Source organism: Amia ocellicauda, chromosome 4 (assembly GCF_036373705.1).
Source record: "Amia ocellicauda isolate fAmiCal2 chromosome 4, fAmiCal2.hap1, whole genome shotgun sequence".
Taxonomy (NCBI): Eukaryota; Metazoa; Chordata; class Actinopteri; order Amiiformes; family Amiidae; genus Amia; species Amia ocellicauda.
The window spans coordinates 46,054,980-46,082,768 of NC_089853.1; the positions used below are offsets into that span (position 1 = coordinate 46,054,980).

Consider the following 27,789-nt stretch of genomic DNA (forward strand, 5'->3'; position numbering starts at 1 on the left):
TGATTCGACCTCTGTGACATGGTGCTTTATCCTGCTGGAAGTAGCCATCAGAGGATGGGTACATGGTGGTCATAAAGGGATGGACATGGTCAGAAACAATGCTCAGGTAGGCCGTGGCATTTAAACGATGCCCAGTTGGCACTAAGGGGCCTAAAGTGTGCAAAGAAAACATCCCCCACACCATTACACCACCACCACCAGCCTGCACAGTGGTAACAAGGCATGATGGATCCATGTTCTCATTCTGTTTACGCCAAATTCTGACTCTACCATCTGAATGTCTCAACAGAAATCGAGACTCATCAGACCAGGCAACATTTTTCCAGTCTTCAACTGTCCAATTTTGGTGAGCTTGTGCAAATTGTAGCCTCTTTTTCCTATTTGTAGTGGAGATGAGTGGTACCCGGTGGGGTCTTCTGCTGTTGTAGCCCATCCGCCTCAAGGTTGTACGTGTTGTGGCTTCACAAATGCTTTGCTGCATACCTCGGTTGTAACGAGTGGTTATTTCAGTCAAAGTTGCTCTTCTATCAGCTTGAATCAGTCGGCCCATTCTCCTCTGACCTCTAGCATCAACAAGGCATTTTCGCCCACAGGACTGCTGCATACTGGATGTTTTTCCCTTTTCACACCATTCTTTGTAAACCCTAGAAATGGTTGTGCGTGAAAATCCCAGTAACTGAGCAGATTGTGAAATACTCAGACCGGCCCGTCTGGCACCAACAACCATGCCACGCTCAAAATTGCTTAAATCACCTTTCTTTCCCACTCAGACATTCAGTTTGGAGTTCAGGAGATTGTCTTGACCAGGACCACACCCCTAAATGCATTGAAGCAACTGCCATGTGATTGGTTGGTTAGATAATTGCATTAATGAGAAATTGAACAGGTGTTCCTAATAATCCTTTAGGTGAGTGTATATACACAATGCCAATAGAAAGTCTGCACCCCATTGAACTTGTTTCACATTTTGTTGTGTCAGTGCCTCAGAGTTTGAGAATTTTTTTTTCACTGATCTGTACATCATACTACACACTGTTAATGTTTTAACTGAGATGTGATAATTGGATATGACTCCACCCACTTGAGTTAATACTTGATGAAGCACCTTTGGCAGCAATTACAGGTTTGTTGGTAATAATATACGCTCTGTGGTAATATTTGACCATTCTTCTTTAAAAAACAGTTCAAGCTCTTGTCAAACTACTTGGGGAGTGTTGATGGACAGCAGTCTTCAAGTCATGACACAAATTTAGGTCAGGGCTATGACTGGGCCACTCAAGGACATATTAATCGGCCTTTGATTGACCCTGATCTGTTCCTTCCAGACCTTTGTCCTGGAGTTTTTTCAAGCTCCTTGGGTCTCATGGTTGAGTCTGTTTGAAACGCACTCCCCAGCAGAGGGAACCTACAGGAACTGCTGGGTTTATCCTGAAATCATGTGAATCACCCCAATTTAACAAGGGTGAGACCATCTATCTTGGTGTGTGATATTGAAGTTGCTTGGAAACATCTGAGCTAATTTAGGATTACAGTTTTTATTCTTAATACATTTTCTACAAATGTCTTTTGTTGGGGTAGGATGTGTAAATCATTGTAATGCATTTTAATTCCAGGCTATAATAAGGCCAATAAAAAGTTGAACATTTTGAAAGGGGGTGTAGGCTTTCTATAGGCACTGTTGTATGCATGTATGTATGTGTATATATACCAGAAACAGAAAAGGGCAATTTATACCAACCTTGTTTGTTGCCATGACTTAGCAAACATGTAGAAAAAACACAGAAACCCACTTTTGTATAGTTCTTTGCTTAAATAAAAACAAAACAAAAAATGAAATGTTACTGCCTTGTTTTTATTTTGTTATATTTAAAGACTTAATTTGCTTGGTAGCCGATCTCCGTTGTTTGTCGGACTCTACAAAGATTGGCAGTTCCAACAAGGAGTAGGCCAACATACTGTAGCATATTATCATTGCCATTAACACCTCAACACATTAAAATATACATTCAATACCTACCAATAGCTGGCTGGCACAGCGACAGGTGTAATTGTGACAAACACAATACAGGTGCGCAAACACACAAGTAAGTTACAGTATAATTAATGTAAATTACGGTGTAATTAATACTGGCGCTGAGTAACGAGGCCCCGCTCGCGCTCGGGCCGTTTTCCCGCGCGCGCGCCGGCTCAGCTCTCGCGAGGCTCAGCGGGAACACGCGGCTCGCTCCGGACTCGGGGTTTTCATTGACGGCTATTGACGTCTGGATCGGTACAATACACCGCAACGCCAGCATCTCATTCACGGAGCTGTGTGATCCCTCAAATCAGAAGGAAGCGGGCCGCTTGAAACTCCAAGGAGCTGTGAGTCGCCGTCCATACACGACTTTAAATAGTGCCACACTTGCTTTATATAATCAACATGTAGTCGACATTATGTTTGCGTTTGTCCGAGATCGAAACTGAATTGAGCCGTTGTCTTTAGAGATCAGTCATCTCAGTCACGATTACAGTGTGGGATTTCAAGCGTTTCTGCGATCTCGCCCGTGGAGGGAAATTATATATATTTTTCTGTGCCAAACTTAAGCAGCGACACAAATGTATAAATGGTGACACCAGTGTGTGGCTAATGGCGTAAATGTGTAACTCAGTACTAAACAGTAACAGTAACGGTGCGTTATTCAATATATCGCCCTGATTTAGGACAGTGTCTCGAGAGGTAACAGTAAATGCACAGTCGTCACTTCCGGATGTCTCCACTGTGTGGCAGTGTATGAATGGGAGTTAGACAGCAAGAATTTTGCTAAATCATCAAAATGACCCAGTTTTAGATAGACACAATGCAAATTATTGCTAATATTGTGTTTCTTTTTTTCTTTTTAGCCCTGTCCTTTTTACTCAGGGTGGAAGGTGAGTTGTGTTTTATTTAGTTTTGCTTACAGCATGTCTGGCGTCTAATCCCCAGTCCCGTCCCTTTGTACAGCTCAGGCATCTTTGAATTTGCGTGCATGACATGTCAGCAAGGAGGGTGACCCAGTTTAATTTGATGGTGTGTCTAACATTTCTTCTCATTGCTCACATTAGTTTCGAAAGTCCTGTTGGCCAAACTGCTTACACAGGGTGTGCAACTAAATATCTACTGTTTGATATTTTATTTAAACTGGGTCACAATCTCTCAATACAGGGGCTTTAAAGAGGGCTTAAAGTATTTTTAATGATTTTAAAATTATTTTGTTTGTGTGCAGCTGTAGATACCTTTTAATTGGATACTTTCAGATAAAGAAAGCTTTTTAGGGGTAAGGAGTAAAGTCACCTTACTTTCTTCTTGCTATTGCAGGTTTTTGTTTGGACTTCTAATACAAACAAACTGATTTTGGCTGGTGAAAATGCCACCCCGCCAGGATCAACAGGTACCTCTTTGAGTTGTGAAAGGAAAAGAGTTCAAGACCCCTGAAACCTCCCATGTTAAATCTCTCTTCTATAGAGTATGTGAAACCCATACCACCTGGTTCAAGAAGAGCCACTACCATCTAGCTTTGAATCCTAAAAGCACCGCAGATTTGGTCCAGTTACTGCCAGCATTGAGTCTGGTACAGTTAGGGGGATTTTAATATCACTGCACTTGATTGGCTTCTGTGATTGTGTTGTAGCCTGCAGTGAATGACATTCTAAACTGCAGATTGTCTATCCTGCAAAAAAAAACATGTTAGGCCTTGCTCCCAACACATCTCAATTTATAAAGGTTATAAGTCTATTTACGTAAGAACTGTAACACATTCTCATTAACATTTCTGTTTTTTGTCATTTAATATTTTACCCTGTGTGTATTTATTTTTCCAGCTTCCAAAGGTTATAAGGCTTTCGTCGCTCTCCTTGTTTTAAGCTGTGTTACAAAACATCTGATTGGTAGTTATTGCATTTCCCAGTACTGCTGATTTAGGCTTCTGTCGGTGCGTTATCTCCTAGCTTGAGAAGTGCATTGACGAAGCCCTGAAGAAAAATGAGTTCCAGGGTTTGGAGGAGTTGCTGGCGGATGAAAGCATCGAAGGCACAACTCAGAAATGTTCCAAACAGTTGTTAAATAAACTGGACAAACTCCTAAACAGGGTAGGGTTGCAAATGCATTGCTTGTCCTTCATAGAATGTTTAATTGGCTGTGTATTAAACACTGGCCCTGCTATGTAAATGTTTCTTTAAGTTTTACAAATAGTTGTTTATTTGAGTGTGTCGCTGATGGGTGATTAATCAAATCTGGCAACTGGGACACTTTGTGTTTGTGTTTTTTTTCCTGTCCTTCTGTAGGAGCTTGATAAAAAGTGTGTGAAAAATGCCTCTCAGTTGCTGTCTTGCCTCTATAAGTTTGGAAAGTCCCTGAGCATCCAGGGAAGTGAGGGAATGACTGTGCTGATTAAACAAGGCCTTGTCAAGAAGATAAGTATTTTCTTGGAATTTTGTGCTGTAACATACAGTACAAAAAGAATAATAGATTTCAGATTTGAAACTTGGATACTTAAGCACCTAATGTATACATTTAGATTACAGGATGACATAAAAAGGGAAGACTGGTTTAGAAGATCAAAGGATCATGATTTTGCTGTTCCAAATGTTACAGCAGTGTCAGTGTGTATAAATTGATCCCAAGACATGTCCAGAGGAGAAACGTATTTAACTGTGTCATATGAATGTGTGTTTATCAGTCCTTGTGGCTCACTTGCAGTCACCTAACACCATAGGTTTTTGTAGAACTACCTATGATTAGAGTAAGGGTTTCTATGGGAAACAAAATAATTTATCTTGGTCAATGGAAATTATTTGCACTGCTCACAGTTAAGAGACTGCTTTTCCCATGTTATTGATTCACATGGTGCAGTGGTATGAGAAAGCCAGGGAGATGTGGGTAGAAGCCGGGCAACTGAAAAACGAAGCACTGATGAATCTCGCAGAAGATTTTTTTGACTCTTTGATGGTGAGATCATAATTACTCTTGAAAGTGTATTTTTGGATTTGAAATACAATGCATTTGTAATAAAATCCCTTTGTATCATTTGTCCTGTTAAATATTTGATGTAATGTAATGTTGAGTTTGTTTTTATTCTTGCAGGTTGTTCATGAAAACAGCAATGAGGGTATGTTATGTTATTTTAAATTATTTAACTAAAAGCTTCAATATTGTGGCGGTGCCTGATTCTAAAAGGAGAAGCTGCATTGCACAGGAATGATGACATAAGTCCTGTTAAAATGACATCACCGCTGTATTATGTTTGGCTTCTGTTGGGAAGGAGAAGGAAAGAGACATACATTCAGCAAAATTTGTTTAAGGTACTCAAGAGTTGCAATCTATGCTAGCTTAGTTTTGTGGATTTAAAAATGTTTTATTGATTTCCAAAGCATTACAAGGTCCTTCCTGTCTGCTGGAGCTTTCCCTAACCCTGATTATTTTATAAGGAAAAAGACAAGTGGGAGAAGCCTTCCTTCATCACACTGGGCAGTTAACTGGAGATACCAGAGTGCATATAACCATCCAACAAGAGGTAACTCTGCTTGTCCTCAAGACATGGCCTTGAAAATGTTTCTTACAATTAGTATTCCACAACACGTTTGTGCTTCCTTCTCAGGCGGCAAGAAAACTGAACCAGATTCTGGATGAAATCCCACAAGAGCTCAAAAAACAAATGTTGATGTCTGAAGAGGACTTAGGTGTCATGTAAGCGAGGGAAAATCATAGAATCATATTTTAATCTTTTTATTCCCAAGACAAAATCAGTTGAGATTTGGAGACTTACTGTCTTATTGCTGCTCATTTAAAACCATATCAAAGGAGGGTTTTGTCTTTGTTACGCATTAAATATTTAAAAAAATAATCAAGTGGAGCTCTCTAGGTAAAGCTTAAACTAATGTCATAAATTGTAGTAATTGAAGTGTTTATTTACAATAAATAATTTCAGGAAGAAGCATTCAATTAAATCCTTGCCTGAGGGTAGAGCTTTCTTTCTTTAGTAAGTCCACCTATTATTGGAGAGTGCAGGTAAATGTAATGTTTACTTGAATCTGTGTTAGCCTATGGACTTGTCTGTGTGAGGTCCCAGGTGATGGAGAATGGACTTGCCACTAAATGTAATAACTGTCCAAACCTGTCCGCTCAGGTATTGTAGAAAATGGCCATGGAAGGTGTAAAAATTGAGGCAACAGAGATGGTAACATTCCAATGAAAAAAGTATTTTACTTTAATTTTAGAGTCCAGATGTCACAGTTCCCTAGCCCTGTCTCTCTTTCCCCACTAGAGGCCACCAATGTTCCCTTGCCTTTTTCTGCTCCCTTCACTGCTTTCCTTTTTTCACTCTATCAATTAACATTCCTCCACACCCTTGTGCACTTCTGCTACTGTCCTCTGTTCTCATTGGTTCTGCTCCTGCCTTTCTAGTTTCTGCTCTCCTTTATAAACCCCTCACTCTGGGCGAAGTGTTGTCAGCTCTCCCTGCATCACCAAGCCCGGTTCCTTGTTCGCCCGGTTCCTTGTTCGCCCGGTTCCTTGTTCGCCCGAGCTCCTGGTGTTTCGCTCTCAGTCCTGTCTTTGTCTCCATCTCTCTCTCTCTGTTCTGTATCTGTTTCTCTTGACCTCCTGGATTTCGACCATTGCCAGTGACCTCGACCACGCCTTTGATCTCTCCTTGGCTTTTGTCTGCTCATTGTACTAGCTCTGCACTTGGGTCCTTTTCTACAGCTTGACGGTCCTCCCACGAGGCAACCGTGACACCAGAAAAGTCAATCCAAGAAAACGTTCTTAAACAAAAAGATTCCATAAATTCATACAAAACTGTATTAGGCACAACACAAAAGGCACCACTAATTGCTAGTGACCCTTCCTCTTAACCAGCAGAAAGAGAAGACCACATCTTGTCTGTATGTAAAGCATTTATAGTCATTCCCCCAGAAATGGAAGAGTCCACCCGCCTTATTACAGAGGTAGGGACAAGACAAACAGAACAAACATTCCCTTTGTACAGCGTCTATGTACAGAATAGTCATGTGCATTTAAATAGACTCATTATTTAAAAAAATTGACATCCTCAGAACTGTGGAAGTGTTAGCTTGATGTTTGATACTTGTTTGAATTTCCACTTGCGCTACCAGACTGAATAAAAACAGCTGCATCTCCCCAACCACAACAGCTAGCTTTCAAATCAACATTCACATGAAAAAGACCAATTGTGAATTGTTTCACAACCTTTGTTTTACTTTTGAATCATAAGAACATGCTACCAATTATGGTTGTGGAGATACAGCCATTTTACACATGGCTATGTGCACATTTGCGGTGTGTTATAGATTTTCACAAATTATTCTTAGGATTCACAAGTAAAACAAAGGTGAAATAATTCACAATTGGTCTTCATGTGATAGTTAATTTGAAAATGCTAGCTGTTATGGTTGGGGAGATACAGCTCTTTTCATTCATGTCTGGTAGCGCGTGGCGAAAATCAAACTAGTATCAAACGTCAAGCTAACTTTACCGCGGTATCCTCAGATCGGCTCCCCATGGCAGACCCCGACCTGAACAGAAAGCAAAGGTAAATACCCTTGTTTCAACTGCTCCCGTTTATATGCACATGTGTGTGTGTGGACTTGAAGGAGAGTTGGATTATGAGGTTAGATGGAGTTTTAATACTGAAATATAGAAGCATTAACTAGAGAAAGAGAGAGAAGGATAAAGCGCAGAACTGTTTACATCCGACTGTCCACGTAATGGCGTTATTGTATTTTTGGGTTGCAGTTTCAAGCCCATTCATCACAGTGTGTTATTTTTCCTGTTGCAGGAATATTTTAGCCAAAAGAATAATGGATGGTGGAGGTAGGTAGAGGCTATTATTCATTCTGTCTTTTTGTCAAACCCCAAATCCACCCAGCAATTGTAAATGCCACACCTGTCACTTAAAGGTAGCTTTCTGTTCACTATAATCTTCCTGCATCTACCTAATGGAAAGTTACCTTCAATCTACAGTGAGGGAAAAAAGTATTTGATCCCCTGCTGATTTTGTACGTTTGCCCACTGACAAAGAAATGATCAGTCTATAATTTTAATGGTAGGTGTATTTTAACAGTGAGAGACAGAAAAACAACAACAAAAAACAGAAAAACGAATTCAAAAAAGTTATAAATTCATTTGCATGTTAATGAGGGAAATAAGTATTTGATCCCCTATCAATCAGCAAGATTTCTGGCTCCCAGGTGTCTTTTATACAGGTAACGAGCTGAGATTAGGAGCACTCTCTTAAAGGGAGAGCTCCTAATAGCTCGTTACCTGTATAAAAGACACCTGTCCACAGAAGCAATCAATCAATCAGATTCCAAACTCTCCACCATGGCCAAGACCAAAGAGCTGTCCAAGGATTTCAGGGACAAGATTGTAGACCTACACAAGCCTGGAATGGGCTACAAGACCATCGCCAAGCAGCTTGGTGAGAAGGTGACAACAGTTGGTGTGATTATTGGCAAATGGAAGAAACACAAAATAACTGTCAGTCTCCCTCGGTCTGGAGCTCCATGCAAGATCTCACCTCGTGGAGTTTCAATGATCATGAGAACGGTGAGGAATCAGCCCAGAACTACATGGGAGGATCTTGTTAATGATCTCAAGGCAGCTGGGACCATAGTCACCAAGAAAACAATTGGTAACACACTACGCCGTGAAGGACTGAAATCCTGCAGCGCCCGCAAGGTCCCCCTGCTCAAGAAAGCACATGTACAGGCCCGTCTGAAGTTTCCCAATGAACATCAGAATGATTCAGAGGAGAACTGAGTGAAAGTGTTGTGGTCAGATGAGACCAAAATCGAGCTCTTTGGCATCAACTCAGCTCGCCATGTTTGGAGGAGGAGGAATGACCTCAAGAACACCATCCCCACCGTCAAACATGGAGGTGGAAACGTTATGCTTTGGGGGTGTTTTTCTGCTAAGGGTACAGGACAACTGCACCGCATCAAAGGGACGATGGACGGGGCCATGTACCGTCAAATTTTGGGTGAGAACCTCCTTCCCTCAGCCAGGGCATTGAAAATGGGTCGTGGATGGGTATTCCAGCATGACAATGACCCAAACACACAGCCAAGGCAACAAAGGAGTGGCTCAAGAAGAAGCACATTAAGGTCCTGGAGTGGCCTAGCCAGTCTCCAGACCTTAATCCCATAGAAAATCTGTGAAGGTTCGAGTTGCCAAACGTCAGTCTCGAAACCTTAATGACTTGGAGAGGATCTGCAAAGAGGAGTGAGACAAAATCCCTCCTGAGATGTGTGCAAACCTGGTGGCCAACTACTAGAAACCTCTGACCTCTGTGATTGCCAGCAAGGGTTTTGCCACCAAGTACTAAGTCGAAGAGGTCAAATACTTATTTCCCTCATTAACATGCAAACCAATTTATAACTTTTGAAATGCGTTTACTGGATTTTTTTGTTGTTATTCTGTCTCTCACTGTTAAAATACACCTACCATTACAATTATAGGCTGATCATTTCTTTGTCAGTGGGCAAACGTACAAAATCAGCAGGGGATCAAATACTTTTTTTCCCTCACTGTATGGGTCTATAATTTAATATTGTACCGTATTTTACAGAAGATTTGTCACAAGAAAACCAACCAAGATCATAACCTGAACACCAAAATGCAAAATCTCCTCTTCATACCCAGAGAGGAGAATTAAGTTGTTGAAGTCCTTTATCCACAGGGTCCATGATTATATTGCAAGTCCAGCAGGGTTTGGAAGCTGGTCTTTCACTTGTCTGGTCCAGGTTATGTTTCCCAGTATGTGTACTACAGGATTAATTTCAACCAAGAATTGATTATTATCTTTTTGGAGAATGGGAGTCTTACCATGAAACATTATTTTAAGATGATAAATCCAACCATTAAATAAGCAATCCTCCCCCTGTGGCTGCTCTAGATTATGACCTGCAGATAGCGGTGACCGAGGCCCTGTGCAGGATGACTACAGAGAAACACAGGCACCAGCTGGCAGACCAGTGGTTTACCATGGAGTTTGTAGCCAGTGCCTTCAAAGGGATTAAGGATTCTAAATTTGAAACGGTGACTTTCCCTAAATATATTGCTTTCAAATAATGCACTAGAATTGTATGTATTTATATACTGCTGACATTTATTTTTTCTCCTGCTTCTAACTTCCAAAGGACTGCAGAAAGTTTCTCAACCTAGTAAATGGCATGCAAGGAGACAAGAGAAGGTACGCAAGATCACACGTGCATCTTTATATAATGGAAACGTGTCTGAGGTGCTGAGGGTTTTTCTTGTGGTTTTACTCCAGCCTTGGCCTCCTTTTGTCGTGTTTGTCTCTTCAGAGTGTACTCTTACCCTTGCCTGGAAGTGTTTCTGGACAAACATGAGGTCAGGATTTGTTCTTTTGAAAATAACAGCAATACTTAATATACAACAGGATAGATTGAACTCAGAGTTCAGCGTATCCTGTATGTTCAAAGCTTTTCAAAGCTGTATTGATGAGAAGCGGTTTATCTTGTTAGATGTACTTCTCAACTGATACACGTGGGTAAGGTTATCTGGTTGAAACTTGCAGGAGAAGATCTATGTTGTACATTTCCTGTATTTCCAGTTGCTAATGCCAGCCGACGATAAACTGGAAGAGTTCTGGATAGATTTCAACCTGGGCAGCCAAAGCATTTCTTTTTATGTTTCCCCCACTGATGAAGAGGAGGTACATTTCCATTTCATAATGAGATTGATGTCTTTCTTTAGTAACCAGTCCATGTAATGAGTTAATGTAATTCAATGCTTTGATAAATCCCATATGAAAAAGGAAAGTTTGTCTGTTTCAAGTTACATTCACTGCCCTTCACTCGTCTGTGAAAACAGTGCAAACTACTTACTGCATCTGGATTATGGGAATATTATACACTTTTTTTAGGAGAATCAGTGGGACACTGTTTGCATTCCCGAGAATGAAGTCCTGAACTACACAGTTGAAGGTAGACAGATATCCTTTCTAAATACATAATTTGTCTTGTAGCATAAGAAAACATAATAATGATCTTGTTTATTATATATATTATCATAAAGTAGGCATCCTGTTCTGAGAAACTAACCATCGGTTTATTCACTAGTAATTTAGGCAGTTCCAGAAGAAGCCATCTCGAATGTTTTGAAGACTTGACACATGAAAGAAAATCACTTCTGTTTTCCTACTGAATTTTGTTTCATCCCTGTAGAAAAGAATGGGAAAAAAATATTAAAGGTGTACTTTAAGCAGACATTAAATGTCAGCGACAGACAAGGGTCCCAGATCCATATCCATTTCAGTGCATCACTGGACATCCATGGAGCTGTCAGACATGTGTATGGAGATGAAAAAAACAAAGTAAGTTTGATAACGACATATTCAGATTTCGTTATAGGATTTCTGCAGATCTGCTGGGTTGGGTGGCAGAGACGTGTAGTAAAACAGCTCTCTTTGAATAGAGAAGCTTGCAGGTAACCTGAATTTGGAAAACCACTCAAGATGTGCCATGTTGGCCCAGATCACAGAGGCCCTTCAGCCCCTCATAAGACCACTGTTTTCAGTAAATGAACAAAACCATCTGTCTTTTTAGCTTGTGCTTCTTTGTCTGTCAGACAGTTCTTACAGGTCAGTCTCTTGTTCAATTGAATTGAGCTTTACAAGGGGTGTTCACATTTGCAGGAATTTGCTGGAAAGTGTCGAAGCTCAGTTGTGAAAACCACTGTCCAGATTATCTTTGATGAAGGTGGCTCTCAGGTTTGTACATTTTTCTTCCACCTATCTCCAAAGCAATGACATCGTTTGGTTTTAATTCATGACTGTATAAATAGTAAGCAAGCTCCTTAAACATTGATTTCTAGACAGCTGTTATAAGCAAAAGGAATAGCAAATGGTACTTGTAAATGTAAAAAATAAATAATAAATTGTAAACCCATAAAAATAACTGTGCTTCCTGTTGATATTTTCCATCTCACACATGTTAGAGGCTAGATTGCTTAAAAAAATTGCAGGTCCTAGTTCCTGAGAGTCAGGTCTCAGTCGCTCTCAGTTTGGATGAAAAGCCCAGAGGGAAGGCCAAGAAAAGCAGTCAGCTGCCCACACTTTCAAGTGTGCCTGCAGAGATACTTCAGGCAGCCAGAGTCACTCAAGCAGCACCACACCCCGTCCAGGTGAATCTAAGTCCACATTGAGGACATTTCTCACTTGCTTAGGAATCAAGGCAGGATCTTTTTTACTATTATTATTTTATTTCCCTCCAGCTCTGAACAGGTGTTCCTGTGCTTTAAGTTCTCATGGTAGTTTTTGGCAGAATAAAAGGAGTCTTGTGTTTTCTTACAGGCCAGTACCCCCGTCAGAAGGAAGGTCTCTGAGGCCAGCTCCATTGTGTCCAGCAGTGGGGGGAGGTGGACAACGGCGAGCCCTGTGTCAAAGGCAATGGTGTCTGGTAGGTTCTGCACTGATTTTACACTGCTTCATAAAACAGCAGCTTGTCAACAGACATTACATTTCATTTGTGATAAACAGCCCATCTGTTGCTAGGTTTTCTATGATGTCATCATATTCCACTGTTAAAAAAAAAAAAAATTGGCAACTATTTTTTTATACCTTATAATTGGTTATATATAAAGCTTCTTTATGTACTCACACCATTCGACAACATTTTTTGGTTTTATATATATTTTTTTATTTTACTTTTTTTTTTATACATTTAATAATTGGACAATTTATTTAAGCTAAATGACAACATTCCTACAGCATTCTGCTAGAGGGCTCAGAAAATGAAGATTGGCCTTCTTTTAAATGAGTGGCCCATGGTGCAATTTTGCAAAACAAATTGCACACTGTACAAATGAGGACATTTCACACTGATTAATTTATTAACCCCAAACTTTCTTACTCCACTACTTGATAGCACATTCCTATTTGATGGATTGATCTACCCTGTGGGTAACAAAAATGACTTGAATAATGGGTTTGTAATTTTCTATTTGAACAGGGTTTAGGTTTCATTTAATACAGAGCTTAAAGTTGTCTCTTCTCATTTTCACTGGCTATCAAGTGTGCTAGGTCTCCAGTTTAAATTTCTGAAGTTTGCAATTTATATCCCAGCAACTCCAGCACTGAAGGGCAAAGTTAAACCAACCCTAGAGCTGGTCGGCTCCTCAAAAAAAAACAGAAGCTATACCATCAGCGAACTGATGGCCACAACATACAGTACATCTGTAGTGAGTGTGCAGTCTGGCAGAGAAGCAGGTGTCCTGGGACGAGACAAGGCAAGTGTATTTGTATTTTTCATATATAGACAGATTACTTGAGAAGCTTCTGGATATTGTGAAAGTACTTGTTTATCTTCAGAGCAACACAGCAGCTGTGCTAAAGGATAAACAAGGCTCAGAAAGCAGGAAGGAAATAAGACCTAGAAGTGGAGCACAGGAATTCCACAAGGTATCAAGAGCACTTATAAAATGTAGGAAACAATGTAATTGTTGTTGATTGACTGATATTCTGGAGGAGGTCTAATTCGTTTTCAGAAAATACATTTGACCAAGGTTGTTGAAATGGTGCAAGGGGAGCAAAAGGATCACAGGGCATCTGACGAAGAGCATTTGGGTAAAAAACAAGTGTTTCTGTATTTCTTTATTTTTTTTATTGTCCCATTTTACTTTCATGAATGTTTCAAGATTAACCCAGAGTTGTTTCCCTCCTCATCTTGCAGATGATCCGAAAAATATTGTACCTGACTCCCAGCCTGTTATGAGAAAAGACAGACGCTTGTAAGTCTAAGCTTGAAGTTTTAATAATATTCATATTCATGAGGATCAAATGGGGATTTGTAACAAAAATGTAATTCAATTTAATATGCACATAGATTCAGGGTCTGTCTCATTCATGTAGCATTCTCTTTGTTACTAATAATATTAATTAAAATAAAGCTTAATTATATAAGAGCTTTTTTTCCACTGCAATTAATTTCTTCATCAGATTGCCTGGCCTTCTAAGCAGTGTTTCAAGGGTGAAAAGTGCTGTGTCCCGAAAGCGGTACGCTGTGTCTGAGGGGGTATCTACAGTTCTAAACCGCCAAGAACGAACGTCTTCCACGGTGGATGTCCTTAATCAAGGTACTGCTTTGTTCGGGACAGTAGGTTCCTTTTTACCACCAGTATTTCTTGAAACTTAAAACACATTCTTGGAAGCCTGAGATTAGCAGTTCCATGTTTGTAACAGACAGATTTAAAAATCTGAAAACATCCTGTTGAAATTAACGAACATCTGTTGGGAATTAATTAGTCTCAAATCCATGTCCTTTCTTCAAATCCAACTTAAACTATAACCTTTTCAACTGAGGCCTAGTGTTTCACAGAGCAGATAGACTCCCAAAAAGAGTTGGCTCATCTTCTCCAATCCTTTTAGGTCAGTCCGAGCAGCCAGTCTTGTCTTCAGCGCAACGCAGTCGGGCAAATGACAAAGTGCTACAAGAGCAGGTCACTGAGAAATTGGAAAAGTTCCTTAAAGAGAAAATCCAGAGAGCAAGATCTCCTGAAGGAACCGGGGCTCTGGGACAGGAGGAAAAGCCTGCACAGCGAGGGACCAGGCGGAGAGGGAAGACAGCTCAGCCACAGGAGGCGAAAGAGCACCTCAGTACAGAAATACCCAACAGACCTGCCCCAGCAAGCCCAGCCAAGCCCCTGAACAGAACACTACCTGTGTCAGACAACAGCCCATACACCTTTGGCAAGGACTATTCTTTCTGCAGGGAAGTGTGTCCACAGAAAGTACAGGGGCGTCCCATGGCAGCTCCCAACAGTGAGGCCCAACAGAGGGTCAGTGTCCTGTTGATCTCAGTGCAGTCATGCTCTTTAGTACATCCTGACCTTACGTATTCAGGCATTTCTTATCCCTTACTCTATTGGTGCTTCTTAAAATAAATATACTGTCTGCAGAATACAATCCAGCAACTTGTTTCTGAACTTATCTGTCCCACTACATCTAGATGCTGTGTTTTTATATACACCAAATGTGTCTAAAATTGACTTTTTATATTTATATACCCGTAAGTAATATGTTGGTCTTACTTACTTGTTTCTTTTTTCTGAAGACTTTGCCCGTAGCAAAAGGGCCTGTCGAAAAAATGATGAGAACGATTTCCAGGAAGTACACAGCTCAGAGAGGGCCCAGTTTAGACACATGTGCCCAGAACAGGTGAATTACAGAGACATAGACTTATGAGTATATACAATGTGTAATAAGTCTTTGATGAAGACTGTAAACATCACACTAGTGATTTGTTTTTTTGCTGACTTGGTGTGTTTTTGAAAGTATATTTTCTTGGTTCTAGATCTCACCTGGAAAAATCCTGGTCATTTTCTTTTACAGTGAGTATTGTTAAGTATAGTATTATGTATATGTGTGTTTGGGGTCATGTGTTGTGACCCCTGATACAAAGACTTGGTATATATGAAGGCTCTATTTTATTAACTGCTTGGCTGTACATATTTCAATATTTCTGTCAGTGGTGTACCTATTTTTCCACTGCTGTACTGTGAAACAACACCTGTGGTAATTAAGCAGAGAGGTAATACAATGTATGGTTTTGTTATCACTTTGTTCAGAGATTTTTCACTTTTTTTCACAAAGATGTTTCGTTTTTCTTTTATTCACTATCTGTCATGTAGGAAAAGGGATTTACAGGAAGCTCTGGATTTATGAAATCATCTAGTCATACAATGCAAGTGAAGAAGACCGCAGTGCCTGAGTATTTAATGTTTAATTATATTTTAAAATATGACTTCTCTTCTGACAGTAAATGGATTTTTGTTCGACTAATTAAAGCATTTGCATGAAACTGAATTAGTGTAAACCTGTTTGTCAGTGTCAAACAGCTACATGGTGACATGTCACATTGTTTCATTGCTTCAACAGGGATGACATTTACAGCTTCAGAGATGAGTCAGCAGTGAGTTTCGAGGTAGGGCACATTGACTTTTTATCATTCTTTTATACCTGCATCTAGGGCTCTTCTTTTTTACCCCATTGTGACACAGTATTTGTATTCAACTTTCTTTGCTTTTTCTCATTTTTAGAAAAAAGTTACAAAGCTTTCCAACCTGTCAGTGAGGAAGGAAAGGTATGAGACAGTTATGTGATGGAAAATATATTTCCACAGGAAGGGTTTCAAGCCTGTGATGCATCTCGCCCATCAATAAGCAGGTTATGTGAAACAGAACTTCATGACAATTATGATTTACAGGCCTAATGGTATTTTGGGAACATTGTATATAGTCATTATACCACTAGGTCTGAGAGAGGCACTGAAATTGCCAGTATGCATGGATGGGATTATAAAGGGGTAGTTTGGAGAGACCTCTACAGCTGTGTTTATTTGTGTTGGATATTAATTATTATGTTGTCCTGCCGCTTGTGAAATTGCACATTATAACCAAAAAACTATTTCTGTTAGTGAAATTGAAGACTCCCGGAGAAAAGTAATGCCTCTCAAGAAAAGTGGAGCGAAAAAGGTATCAAATCACGACCTATCAAATGTATAGTTAGTTTTCCCTTGCTTGTCAGCAAACAGTCAGTGATGAAACTGTTACTAGCCCCTGTAGCTGATGAAAATCTGAAAATGTAGTTACAATTGCTCTCTGCTTAATTCCCTGGCAGCCCGGACGCCGTGCTGTGAAGAAGCACCTATTCAGTGACACTGAACCTGATTCCAGGCCAGAGGACAGCTGCACAAACATCAGCTGGCTCAGGGACTCCAGCAGGAGACCCAAGCCAAAAGTGGCAGACTACAGCAGGCGGCGTGCTGGCAAACCGACCCCGAACCCCGACAGCCGTATGACTCAAACTACTCAGTTGGCATCATGCACACAAACCACCTCTAGGCCCATGTCTGAAATTGAACCCATCTCTACATTCCCAGTGCCTGACACATCTCCCCCACGATCCTTCCAGCCTACACGACACATTGCCACCTTGTGATGAACATCAGTGTAACGTAGGATATTCACAATTCACCATCTCTGTCATTAGCTGGACTTGAGAGACACAGCCTAAATGAAAGAGCAGGATTAACCCACACTGACTTACCTGCCAGTTAGAAACCTCGTTCTCGATGGCAGCTTTTGTACTGTCCACAGGATTGCTTCTACCTCAAGGCAACCCAATAGCAAGGACTAGGAATGTGGTTTGTTTGACAGTTGGTTCAATTTTTAATTGAATCTGGGTTCACTTTGAGTTGTTATTTGATATAGCAGCAATAATGACTGCATCCAAGTCATGAGACCGTATAAAAGAACGGCAAATTATGACTGTTGGCTAAGATAGCATAGACTTTTTGCAGCTGATTGTGACCTATCACCAACAATCTCTCTTGTAACACAACAATACTTAATGTAGGAAGCCATAGAAATATAAAGTCCCCAGAACATCTAATTAAGAAACACACAGACACAAAAGAGTGCTTAGTATTTAACTATGACATCTTATTTCTCCAGATGTACTCCAGATGTTTTCAGGGGTTCATTGCATCTGTATTTCAATCAGTTTTATCTCACTTACAAAAAGTCACACATCTAAATCTTGCTGTGTTTTTTCAGCTTACATTTGATAATTTGGAATTAGTAATTTGATACTTGTAACACTTTCTCACAGTTGGGCAGGGCTGGCAGGATAAATATATTATAAGCAAAATGGTTAATTATAGATCCTCCTTTTACAGATGTGTCACCTGATTTGTCCTCACCTCTTCCAAAACCATCGAAGAAGAAAGCCAGTTCCACAAAGGTGAGAGGGTGCAGTTAATACACTATTTATAGACTTGTTACTGGGTACACAGGGAGAAACATTAGTCTAGTCAGAAATTCAGAAGGTTCAATAGTTTATATTCTACTTATTATTTTAGTGATGGTTAAGTGAGTGTATGCCGTAGTACTGAGTACTTCAGAGTTTGCAGCAGTGCCCTGCGTGACACAGTAGACTGCCATATCTGAGTCCTGAAGCATGTCCACTTAAATGCCCCCGACTCATTCCGCTACAGTAATCAAATGTTGCTGAAGGGGTCTGGTGTGTTTGTCTGGAATGGAAGGCCTCTAATGAAGTGCGTTTTCATTTACAGAAGAGGGAAAGAAAGCAGACTTCACCGAAGGAACAGAGAGCCACGACGTCTGGGCGACCAAAGAGAACAGCAGCACAGAAGCAGACTTACAAAGACCCCTCCGGATCAGACAGCTCGGAAAATTCACTGGACGAGGAGCTGCCCCTTAGAAAGGTATCCCATTCAGTGCGAGACCCCCAATCACTCAGCTGAGTCTGAGAATCAGTGCCCCGAGTAAGTAAGTAATTCTGTCTTTCATTCAGACTGCAGGTAATGACAGTAATATAATTATACACATTTTGGCCACTCTTATAGAAACCTGCAGATTGAAAGTTGTTTTTGTGTGATCCCTGTGTAATTTTCACTCCATGGTTCCAGCCCAAACAGGTGCAACCCAACAGTAAAGAAGAGGAGACTGTGGGGGCTCCTCCCCCAGTTGAAAAGAGGAGTAGAGGACAGAAAAACCCTGCTGCGGACACATGGGCCTCTGATTTCTCCCCTCCGGCCTCTCCGCCTCCAACAGTGGAGAAGATGAGATGTAAGGGTTTTCTTCTAGTTGACCCACCATGGGGGCAGATGTATCAATGAGTACCACACCTGGGTCTTCCTCAGAAGTTGTTATCAGTGTGATTCTGTCAGTGGGGGGGTGATTGGTCTCCTGTGGTTGTGTCAGCAGGGTGGGAGGGCGGCACGTTCTGATGCATTTACCTTATGTAACTCTTGTGAAATAAGCAAACGAAGATTTAGCATGAAAAAAGGAAAACCACATACTTGTTGTTGTTGAACTGATGCAGTGATGTTCTCGGTTTACAGGCGCGGAGATGAAGTCAGTAGTGTCGCCGCGGTCCCCCGTGTCTGCCCTATGCAATCTCTCGGTGTCCTTCACTGACTCTCCCTCTCCGCCACCGCAGCTCCTGGAGCCCCTCCAGGGAATCCTGTCCCAATCGTTCTATAAGGCAGACCAGAAGAGTCTGAAGGCCCCTTTCCTCCTGTCACTCAGTCCAGTGACTAAGCTTTCCAACCTAGCTATACATGAGCATGACAAGGCCTCTCCAGCATTGACCCTGATCTCAGAGGTACGTTTGACTTATTAATCCACAATAAAGTGCTGCCTCCCCAAGTGAAATCGCCTAAATGCAACAACACCTCCCAATTGTAGGCATCATCAAAATGTAAGTTTCCTGGGAGCGTTCTCAAAGAGGGAAACTTGTATGAGAATTAATTGGTTCTCCACACAAATATGGAATACAAATCAAGTGTTCCCCAGCGCCCCTCACTGCGCCGTTCGGATATATTCGTGTTTGGCAAAGCAGCTGGAGAGTCTTTGTCTGAAATCAATTCAAATCAGGCGTGCGCTGTGGCAAATCTAAATAAATATGTCAAGGTGTCAAAATGATTTTTAACCTTATGAAGATAAATTGTTGTTGGAAAAAACAAGAATACGCCCATTGTCATCCCGGAAAACAAATATGGATATCCAAAACTTCTTATTGTTTTGGTTGTGTGTGTGTTTCAAACCCTCAGCCCCCTTTGACCTCAACTGCAATTGAGATGTGTGTAGGCGAGGGGACGGAAAATGGGCAGATGGCAGAGGAGGAGGCCGAAGCGGTGGAGGAGAGGGAGGACAGCCAAGACGTGCTGGTGTCCTTTGACAAAGAGTCAGTCCTCTCTGTGGGAACACAAAACAGGTCATCGGGGAAATCTCTCAGTGGCAAGGTAACATGGCAATCTGCAGTATTGGGAATAGTTAAGGGATAAAAGTAAGCTGTATTCTCCAGTCCTTGGTCAGACCTGCCATGTTTACAAAAATGTTGATATCTGAGTATTGTGAGCTGGTGAAAACAGAATGCTTGAAATGGAAACTGTAAACTCTTGAAAATTATGCCTTCCTTCTTATTATATGTCAAACTGAGTGATTGAGATTCAGCAGGGGTTTCCCTAATGAGGGAGCCCAAAACCTCTGTGGTTTGCTGTAACATCCAGATCAGTTGCTGGAGCAGACAAATAACCACTGAAGTGATTTCTAAAAAGTCTCTTCTTTTGGATGAGTCAGTCTCCAGCCTTTTTAAGACTTCTTTCATGCTCCAGGATTTGACTTTGATTCGACAGGTTAGCGGTTTTAAACATAATTTCCACTTTATAGCCACACCAACAAATTATATTTTTAAAGTCCATTTGACATTCATATTTATTTTAAATATAAAATAAATTAGTATATTAGCATTGATATTTTTATACATGTTGTGTTTGTGTTTAAGATGTGTTAATAAATAACATTTATTTATTATAGAAAACACCAAGATATGGTACAACTGCAACACAGAAAGTCCACATGTCAGGTAAAATCATTTCAGTTCATTAAAAAGTTTTACTTCCTGCAGAGAGAGAAAGGGACAAATTAAATTAGTTGTATTCCTCTTTAAGACAGCTTGAATGCTCCCTGCTATGAGTTCAGTCCTATCTAGACTGCTGGCTTACTTGATATGAAAAGTATACCTTCCTAAAGGGACATTAGTCCTTGATTTGTACCCAGGAATGCCACCCTGGGTTAATATCTGTGGTTACACTCATAAAACAGTCAGAGCCAAGTCATGCTCTAGTTTTGCCCCCCCCCCTGGCTGGTGTTTACAGGCTTTTCAGGCACCCCCTCTGATACCCTGAAGCGGCTCCATGCCAACCAGGGGACAAGCAGCTCTGAAGACGAGGACGAAGAGGAAAGCAATTGGAAAGAGCAGGAGCCTAGAATGACGCCCAGAAAACTCTTCAAACCAAGCCGGCCAGACTGGCGGGCTGAGATGGGTGTGTTCAGATCCCTTTTCTGAGGCGATCAGCATTCAATCTGAAAAAGACCAATGAAAAACTGAACCTTCACTGTGGCATCACAACAATATGCTTTTACAGAAGGGGTAAAGGTTTAAGAGAAGCCAAGTAGAACATTGAGCAGTTATTTTCCTAGAAAGGTGTATAAAATCTTACTGGGGGGTGATGTAATAGTGCGATCACTTTTTATTGTGGTTATTTATGCACATACACATTTTTGCTGAATGTCTGAATGAGAGAATATTGATTTAAAAAGTAATTTCTTCAAAAAATAAAATTGCTGATTTCACACTGTATAAATAATACATAATATTATAGACCCAATCAACAAACTTACTTTAATTTTTTTCAAAGTGGCTTGTTCCCAGTATTTCTTTACACAAGGCACCACATCTTATTAACACATCTTATTTCATGTATTTAAGATCTTTACAAAACTCGACACGCTTCCATAAACATGGTTTTCTTATTTACATGTCATTTTGTAAAGAAGAAAATCCTGCTACTCTGTTTGATACCAATTTTAAGACTGGGATCACAAATTATGAGCTCAGGATAAAAAATTGGGATCCGCACAGCCTTAATCCTTCAGTACTAGGTGTCAGCAAGAAGGGATTAGCTGTGATAAACCACCTGGCTTTGGCCCCAGGCTTTGGCTCTTAAGGTAAAATTAAAACTAGACAAACAAACATTTGGCTCATGAAGAAAAACAGCTGTAGAGCACATAAGTATTTAATCTGTTTCAAGCCTTCTTTAGCTCAGCCTGTCTCTGCACAAGAAATACTAACATTTGAACCTGAAGGAAATGCTGTAGACGGCACGGTCGAAGATCTACAATGTGAAGAAGAATGCTGATGAAGTGGAGGGGACAGATTAAATCACACAGGGTGTAAGAAAGGGTAGTGGGCTTCAGTTGAGTTTGGTGCGTTTAGCATAATGGAAAAAACCTTCCTTCCTCCACAGCCCCCATGGCTGCCACTGTGAAGCAGCCTCCACACAGAGAGGAGAAGGCCAGCAGCTGTGAGGAGGCAGAGGAGGAGGAATGGGGAGAACGAGTCGAAGTCCCAAGCAGGTCCAAAAACCTCTTCCGAAAGCCAGGACTTGATGGGACAGGAGATAACGGTATTTCCTCTTCCTCCCTACTGACTTAATAGAAAAAAAAGACCAATCCATAAGACATGGAGTTCATGTTCCAGTTGTAAAAAAAAAAAAAGTGCAATAAAAGTAGTATCCCCTAAACCAACTTTTAATTAATAGGCACTCTTCCTCGGGATTCACTTTAACTAACTCCAGTTTAGTGATGCCTGGTTGAACTTTATTATAAAAAATGTATATATTCTCTGTGTGACATCATCCACGTTTATAAATAGCTTTTTCTATGTATTTTTAGTTCAGACTAAAAATGTATCTGTATATGCTGTATTGAATTCTTACTCCTGTAACGAAACATCAGTCTGCCCATCCGTCGTACATCTCAGAGCTTGGAGTAGCTGCTTCATTACCAGTGTAGTGACATGGCTATCCAATCTCTCACACAGCTGGTCAGAACTAAGAAGAAGACCACATGTCACATTTCACACCCTGTTAGACATGATCGTCCATATCTAACATTTGATCAGTGTTTGCACTACACATATAAAACACACAAGTGCTTGTCCTTGAATCAGCAGACAAAAAGGAATGCTGCAAAATAGATGGATGTTTGAAAACTATTGGATTGTGTTGTGAATCTTTGGGTGTGATGTGAAATGCTGATAACTGTGGACCAGCATGAAAAGCGTTTTCTGCACTGGCATATGAGTGGGTGGTGTATTTAAAAAATGCTTATAAAAGGGGACAGATTTGCCCTTGAGCTATATTGTTAACATGGAAAAGTCAGACTGAAAAGAACACATCACCCAAAAAATGTTTGCGAGCTTCCAGGACTCCATGAAACAGCTATCAACTTCTGCTTTAAATGTGCCGCTAATGGATGTATTTATGAATGTAGGGACAGGCAATTCCATAAGTGAACCGAATTAGATTTCAAGGTACAAATATAACCCTGGAGAAAGTGAAGCGCTTAACATAGAGGTTTTGTGGTTGTTTTTCTGCCTGTGTTTCTGTTTAATCAAGGAATTTAACCAAAGAGAAAAGTTATCCCATATGTAAAACCAAAAACAGTGAAATAAATGTTCTAGTAGTTTCCTTGTAATTTCCAGCACATAATGGATAAATTGGCCAAATATCCATTGGTTGCATTTAGCTTTCTTTTTAACAGTGCATGGAATTAAATTTGGATCAATAACTTTCTCTTCAGAGTCTTAACACTTCCTACAAAAGTAGACTTTTCTCCAGAAGAATGGCTCACAAGTGCAGTCTACTTGTGGTTTTAAGAAGCAGGTGTGGAGTCATTACTTAAGAACCCCTTTGCAGCCGGTGAAACCTGAAGTTCACGCCTGGGATAGGAGGCAGTAGGTGTGTGAGTGAAGATCTAGCTTTCACAAGCTATTGACAAGCTCTCCCCCAACACAGACATCGAGGTGCACTCCAGCATCTCCTCCCACGTGGTGTCCACACTGGACCTCAACTCCTGGGAATCCAGCACAGAGCAGGACATGACAATGATGTGTCAGAAGTTCAGTACAGAGCTGAAGAGGAAATTCCAGGTAGGGTTGTTGAGGAAGGGCTGGTGATAATAAGGCTGAATCACACTTTCAAAATTATAGCCCTGTCTGCAGTGCTGGAGATTTTTAAGCTGGTTTCTAAACTCAATCTGAAAACCAATTTCACTAAACCCAAGTAAAGTGTCCCTGCGTTGGCAAAGTATGCAACAGCACGTGATATGGGGGGTGTACTGTTTTTGTAGCTATCACATTGACCATCTTCCTTGGCATAAAAGACATCCATCCATACCTAATGTTTCAACTCGTCAACATTGTCTGAAGAGAAGGATATCAGTTGGACCTGTTTACAGAGCAGTGCCTTGCGTTTTCTTTCTTCCGATATTGTGTGAGCTATGAAGAGATTGTTGTACTTACAGTAAGCACTTATTTAAAAGGACGATAAGTGTGTGGAATGTTAATTTAGAAAAAAAGTGTTTAGAAATCTTTTTTTTTTTTAAAGAAACTTAATTCAATCCATTAAATCCACATGATGTGTAGTAAAGCCTAAATGGATACTTCAAAGACAGCACCAGCTTTTAGTGTCAGATCTGCCATTAGTCACAGCCATGTGTGACCCCGAGCCTAATTTCCATGGCGCTACACTAAAACGAGATTGAAAGAAAGATTGTGTGCCTTGTGTTCAGAATCGCTCCAGGAAGATGGATTCTTACACCAAGCAGTCACTGAAGTCTATCCAGCAGCATGTGTCCTCAGTCCGAGGGCAGGTCCAGCAGTACAGGTCAGTGTGCTTCATGCTTAGGGACTTTCTCTAGTCTCTGGCTTTCTGACATTCAGACCTACGGGAGCCCATTAGCAGAAAGCCTTTTCACTTCATGTTTAAAGTGGTGCAATTACACAATTATTCCCGTTGGACTTTAAATAGGTTTGATTTAAATATTGAATGCAAAGACGTGAACCCAAGTAGGCTGTGGTGATTTAATGGTGATTGCACGCCCATCCAGTCGTAAGCAGGTGCGTTGCTATGTTTAGTGTTGTGCGAGTCATACATAAATCAAAGTGTGGAAGTGCTGCAAGACTGATCCGCAGGCCTCAGACTGTTCCTCTCCCACTCTGCGTCGTCTCATCCCATTCGCCGTTTCATCTCTCGCTCATTTGTCCACAGGTTCAACAGACTGGAGAGTTTCAGGGGCACAATCATAGAGGAGCTCAATGACTTCGAAAAGGATGTTTTAGCTTTAAAAAATATGGAGAAAGAACTAACCGTAAGCCAATAAGTGTGGCTTCTTCGAATTGTAATGTTTTTTGTTTGTTTTTTATCAATACTTCAGGGGGATATGTTGCAAGAATTTGAATTTTGCAGAATAAATAAATGTATAATGATGTACAAGAGTGGCTTCCGGAAAATAGCACTGCTGTCCTTGGGTTTTTATTATGTGACTAAAAGGACAAGTATTAAAGGAGTGATCAAGGGAGCCTTTGTTTCAATGACAAAGTGTAAGATGTTATTAAAGATATTAATGCATTGTGGATTGCATTTTTATAATTCTATTTCTGCACATTTTTAAAATATCACTAGCATCTCTGTTCCTTGCCTCTAGGATTTTTGGAAAAAACAGTCCCAGACATTGAGTACGTATCAGAAGAAAGAGCAAAGGAGGTGGGTGTTGTTTTACACTAGGCCAGTAAAAATAATGTTCCCATTTACCTATAGCCATCCACTTCTGAACATAGACCATGTTTGTTTGTTTTCTGGATGAAATATGTTAAGTAATGGGTTTAGGGTGGGTGTAGGTTTTTTCAAGTATGACGGACATTTTGTTGCTCAAAATAATTATTAAAATCACAAATTCTGATAGAAGACAGCTTCCCATCCTGCTGTAGGTATCACATCCCTCTCTGCTGCATATAAAGCTGATGACGTCTTGTGTGGTAAGGGAGAGAGGTGTGTTGGAGCAGAGGCAGGCTTGCTCAGGCCTTCTGCCAGCACCATGGGCGGCACTTAGTGCTGGGCTGCGAGATGAAGGGTAGCCCAAGGTCAGGATTCCCTCTCCCCTGGCCAAGTGGCTTCTGCGGGGGTGGACATTTGCTCAAGCTAAGCAGGGGAAGACTCCTGTAATCGTGTTCAGATTTTTCCACAAATCTGTGCAGAACAGCCATGTTTGTATAGCATGCCATGCCAGTGCACAGTGAGAGGAACTTTTCTACCAGCCCCATGGTGAAGAATACTGACTGTATAATACTGAGACTGAATTTCAAATGAACGCCCATCAGTGCTTCTGTCTGTGATCATTTCTCTTACCATCAGATTTTGTTTGAGGTCCTGTCTGGCCATTTGTAACCAAATCATTTTGTATCCTTGCTGAAGTTAGCAACTTCTACTTCTAGGACATTTATAAACCCTTTCATGAGCTTCAGTAGACCAGTTCTCCTTTGGTTTAATGAAGGTAATGAAAATCACTGGGATCCTAATATAGTTTCTGGAGATGATCTCTCCAATTTCCCGGTTTCTCTTATTCTTGCAGAATTGAGAACCTCAAGAGCTCGTTTGAACAGAATGCATGTCACAGCCTAGAGTACGAAGAGAGACTCGTCACCACAGAGGTGAGTGGTGGACAAGGACTTCAGAAGGGAGCCACCATAAGATGACTCAATCTCTTTCTGTATCTTACAAAGCAGTGTGTTGAAAGCTGTGTGTAATTAATTAGGCATCTCCTATTAGGCATTCCTCTCAGACAGTTAATTGTTTCACCATATGTATGCATTTCAAAGGGCTGGTTGGTTTTTTTCCCCTTCTCTTCACCAGCTTGACAGTTTTTTGCTTTTGTACTCTTGGCAATATTGTTCAAATGGTGATCTATCCTGTCAGGCAATAGCAATAGGTGGGTAGCAGGCAGACCATTTACTTGCATCAGTTAGTAAGCTTGCTAGCTATGTACTGCAGCCAAGATTTTAAAAGCATTTCACAAAAATTTGGAAACTTCAATTTGTGCTGACAGCAGAATCTCGGAAACGGTAAACACAAGAAATGAATTTATTATTAAGGACTGCACCAACTGCAAGATTTTAATTAGTTTGCTCAAGGCGGTGAAAGTCTTAAGTCCCATAGCTGGTTTCAGAGCACAGATTAAAAGGTTTTTTTTGTTTTTTTTCAATCAAACATCATTTAAGATGGCATTGAAATGCAGATCATGTGTACAGCTAATTACAACTCCTTCAGTCTCCATCACAGACATCAAGGGGTTGTGGGGGGGATATTCTGCTATCTGTTGACATTGCTGAAGATGTTAATGCAGGCAAGCTCTTGGAGCAATTCCTAGCGCTCCACTGAGGACATCATTCAATAATGAAATACTACAAAAAAAGGAAGCTCTCAGTAGGAACTATGACCCAGCACTTGAGTAATTGGATTCCTCACTTTAACAGGGAAGCCCTCGTGGCTGGTGGTCCCCCTACAGACAGGGTATTTCTGTATTTTAGCTCCGATTTGCTTGGAAAGCTGGAATGTCCTGAAATACCTCCCATTTCAAGTGCTTCCTTTCCTAGTTTTTTATTGTCAAAGCTCAATAGAGGGATTTGTGGGTGGGTTGTAATGTAAAAGGACCATTCTGTCAGTAAACTTATGAATGTTAAGCCTTCCTTTCTGAATATCATTGCCTTTTAGATGCATTTGATGAAAAGGGACATGAAATTAATCCAGGAACAACTCTTCAAGGAAATGGTGAGTTGAATGATGCATTATTTTACAAAACTAGTACTTAATTGTATGGGATATATTTATTGTTGTTTACTGATGGATGGTCGGGGTTTTAAACATGGATGACCCACTTTTCTCCCATTGCCTAATTCTCCTGGCTGTCCTTTTGCTGCCTCGAAGGCTGTGATTGGAGTAACAAATGTATGTCATGTTCTTTAATCAAAAGCAAGAAGAGGAGTTTCTCAGTGTGCGCAGAGGATTGCAATCGCTGCTTTTGCCCAAGGGCAGGAAATTCTAAGACCAGCATCAGATCTGCACTTCAGATTTATATAGTTCCCTCAATCCCTCTTTCATTCACAGTGGGCTTTTGTTGTTTCCCATTCTGTTTTGCCTACTTTTGACAGTTTCCATACAAAAACACACATCTGTTTACTGATTCTGTCCTCATCACTCTGTTATGGTCTTTTGTTTTGTGAACATAGAGCTGTATGTAGCCTATGTAAAGTATTAATAAGTGAAGACTGTTGTGTCCATCTAAATGAACCAGTAAAACTGTACTTA

At 40.7% G+C, this 27,789-nt stretch overlaps 4 protein-coding genes and 1 long non-coding RNA gene across 5 annotated transcripts; all 5 read left to right on the top strand.

The window, feature by feature from the left end:
- The first annotated feature begins 2,878 nt into the window (after nucleotides 1–2,878).
- On the top strand, nucleotides 2,879–4,421 carry LOC136748636 (uncharacterized). Its single transcript, XR_010816602.1, has 4 exons — nucleotides 2,879–2,907; nucleotides 3,335–3,407; nucleotides 3,964–4,104; nucleotides 4,300–4,421. It is a non-coding gene; the product is annotated as an uncharacterized LOC136748636 (long non-coding RNA).
- A 437-nt stretch (nucleotides 4,422–4,858) lies between these two features.
- LOC136748833 (synaptonemal complex protein 2-like) lies at nucleotides 4,859–5,868 on the top strand. Its single transcript, XM_066702877.1, has 4 exons — nucleotides 4,859–4,963; nucleotides 5,099–5,123; nucleotides 5,443–5,528; nucleotides 5,613–5,868. Exons 1-4 carry the CDS (start codon nucleotides 4,859–4,861, stop codon nucleotides 5,703–5,705), a joined length of 309 nt encoding a protein of 102 aa, XP_066558974.1. The 3' UTR covers nucleotides 5,706–5,868.
- A 7,679-nt stretch (nucleotides 5,869–13,547) lies between these two features.
- On the top strand, nucleotides 13,548–15,216 carry LOC136748834 (uncharacterized). Its single transcript, XM_066702878.1, has 5 exons — nucleotides 13,548–13,622; nucleotides 13,729–13,786; nucleotides 13,995–14,131; nucleotides 14,424–14,833; nucleotides 15,109–15,216. The coding sequence occupies exons 1-5, from the start codon at nucleotides 13,571–13,573 to the stop codon at nucleotides 15,214–15,216; spliced, it is 765 nt and encodes a 254-aa protein (XP_066558975.1). The 5' UTR covers nucleotides 13,548–13,570.
- Nucleotides 15,217–15,932: 716 nt separating this feature from the next.
- On the top strand, nucleotides 15,933–19,202 carry LOC136748835 (synaptonemal complex protein 2). The gene is made up of 7 exons (XM_066702880.1): nucleotides 15,933–15,978; nucleotides 16,094–16,528; nucleotides 16,674–16,848; nucleotides 17,734–17,798; nucleotides 18,130–18,282; nucleotides 18,487–18,646; nucleotides 18,922–19,202. The coding sequence occupies exons 2-7, from the start codon at nucleotides 16,499–16,501 to the stop codon at nucleotides 19,200–19,202; spliced, it is 864 nt and encodes a 287-aa protein (XP_066558977.1). The 5' UTR covers nucleotides 15,933–15,978; nucleotides 16,094–16,498.
- A 439-nt stretch (nucleotides 19,203–19,641) lies between these two features.
- LOC136748637 (synaptonemal complex protein 2) lies at nucleotides 19,642–27,787 on the top strand. Its single transcript, XM_066702555.1, has 11 exons — nucleotides 19,642–19,824; nucleotides 20,399–20,447; nucleotides 20,740–20,907; nucleotides 21,892–22,050; nucleotides 23,443–23,576; nucleotides 24,218–24,312; nucleotides 24,697–24,796; nucleotides 25,133–25,191; nucleotides 26,057–26,135; nucleotides 27,196–27,252; nucleotides 27,455–27,787. Exons 1-11 carry the CDS (start codon nucleotides 19,660–19,662, stop codon nucleotides 27,524–27,526), a joined length of 1,137 nt encoding a protein of 378 aa, XP_066558652.1. The 5' UTR covers nucleotides 19,642–19,659; the 3' UTR covers nucleotides 27,527–27,787.
- The last annotated feature ends 2 nt before the right edge of the window (nucleotides 27,788–27,789 follow it).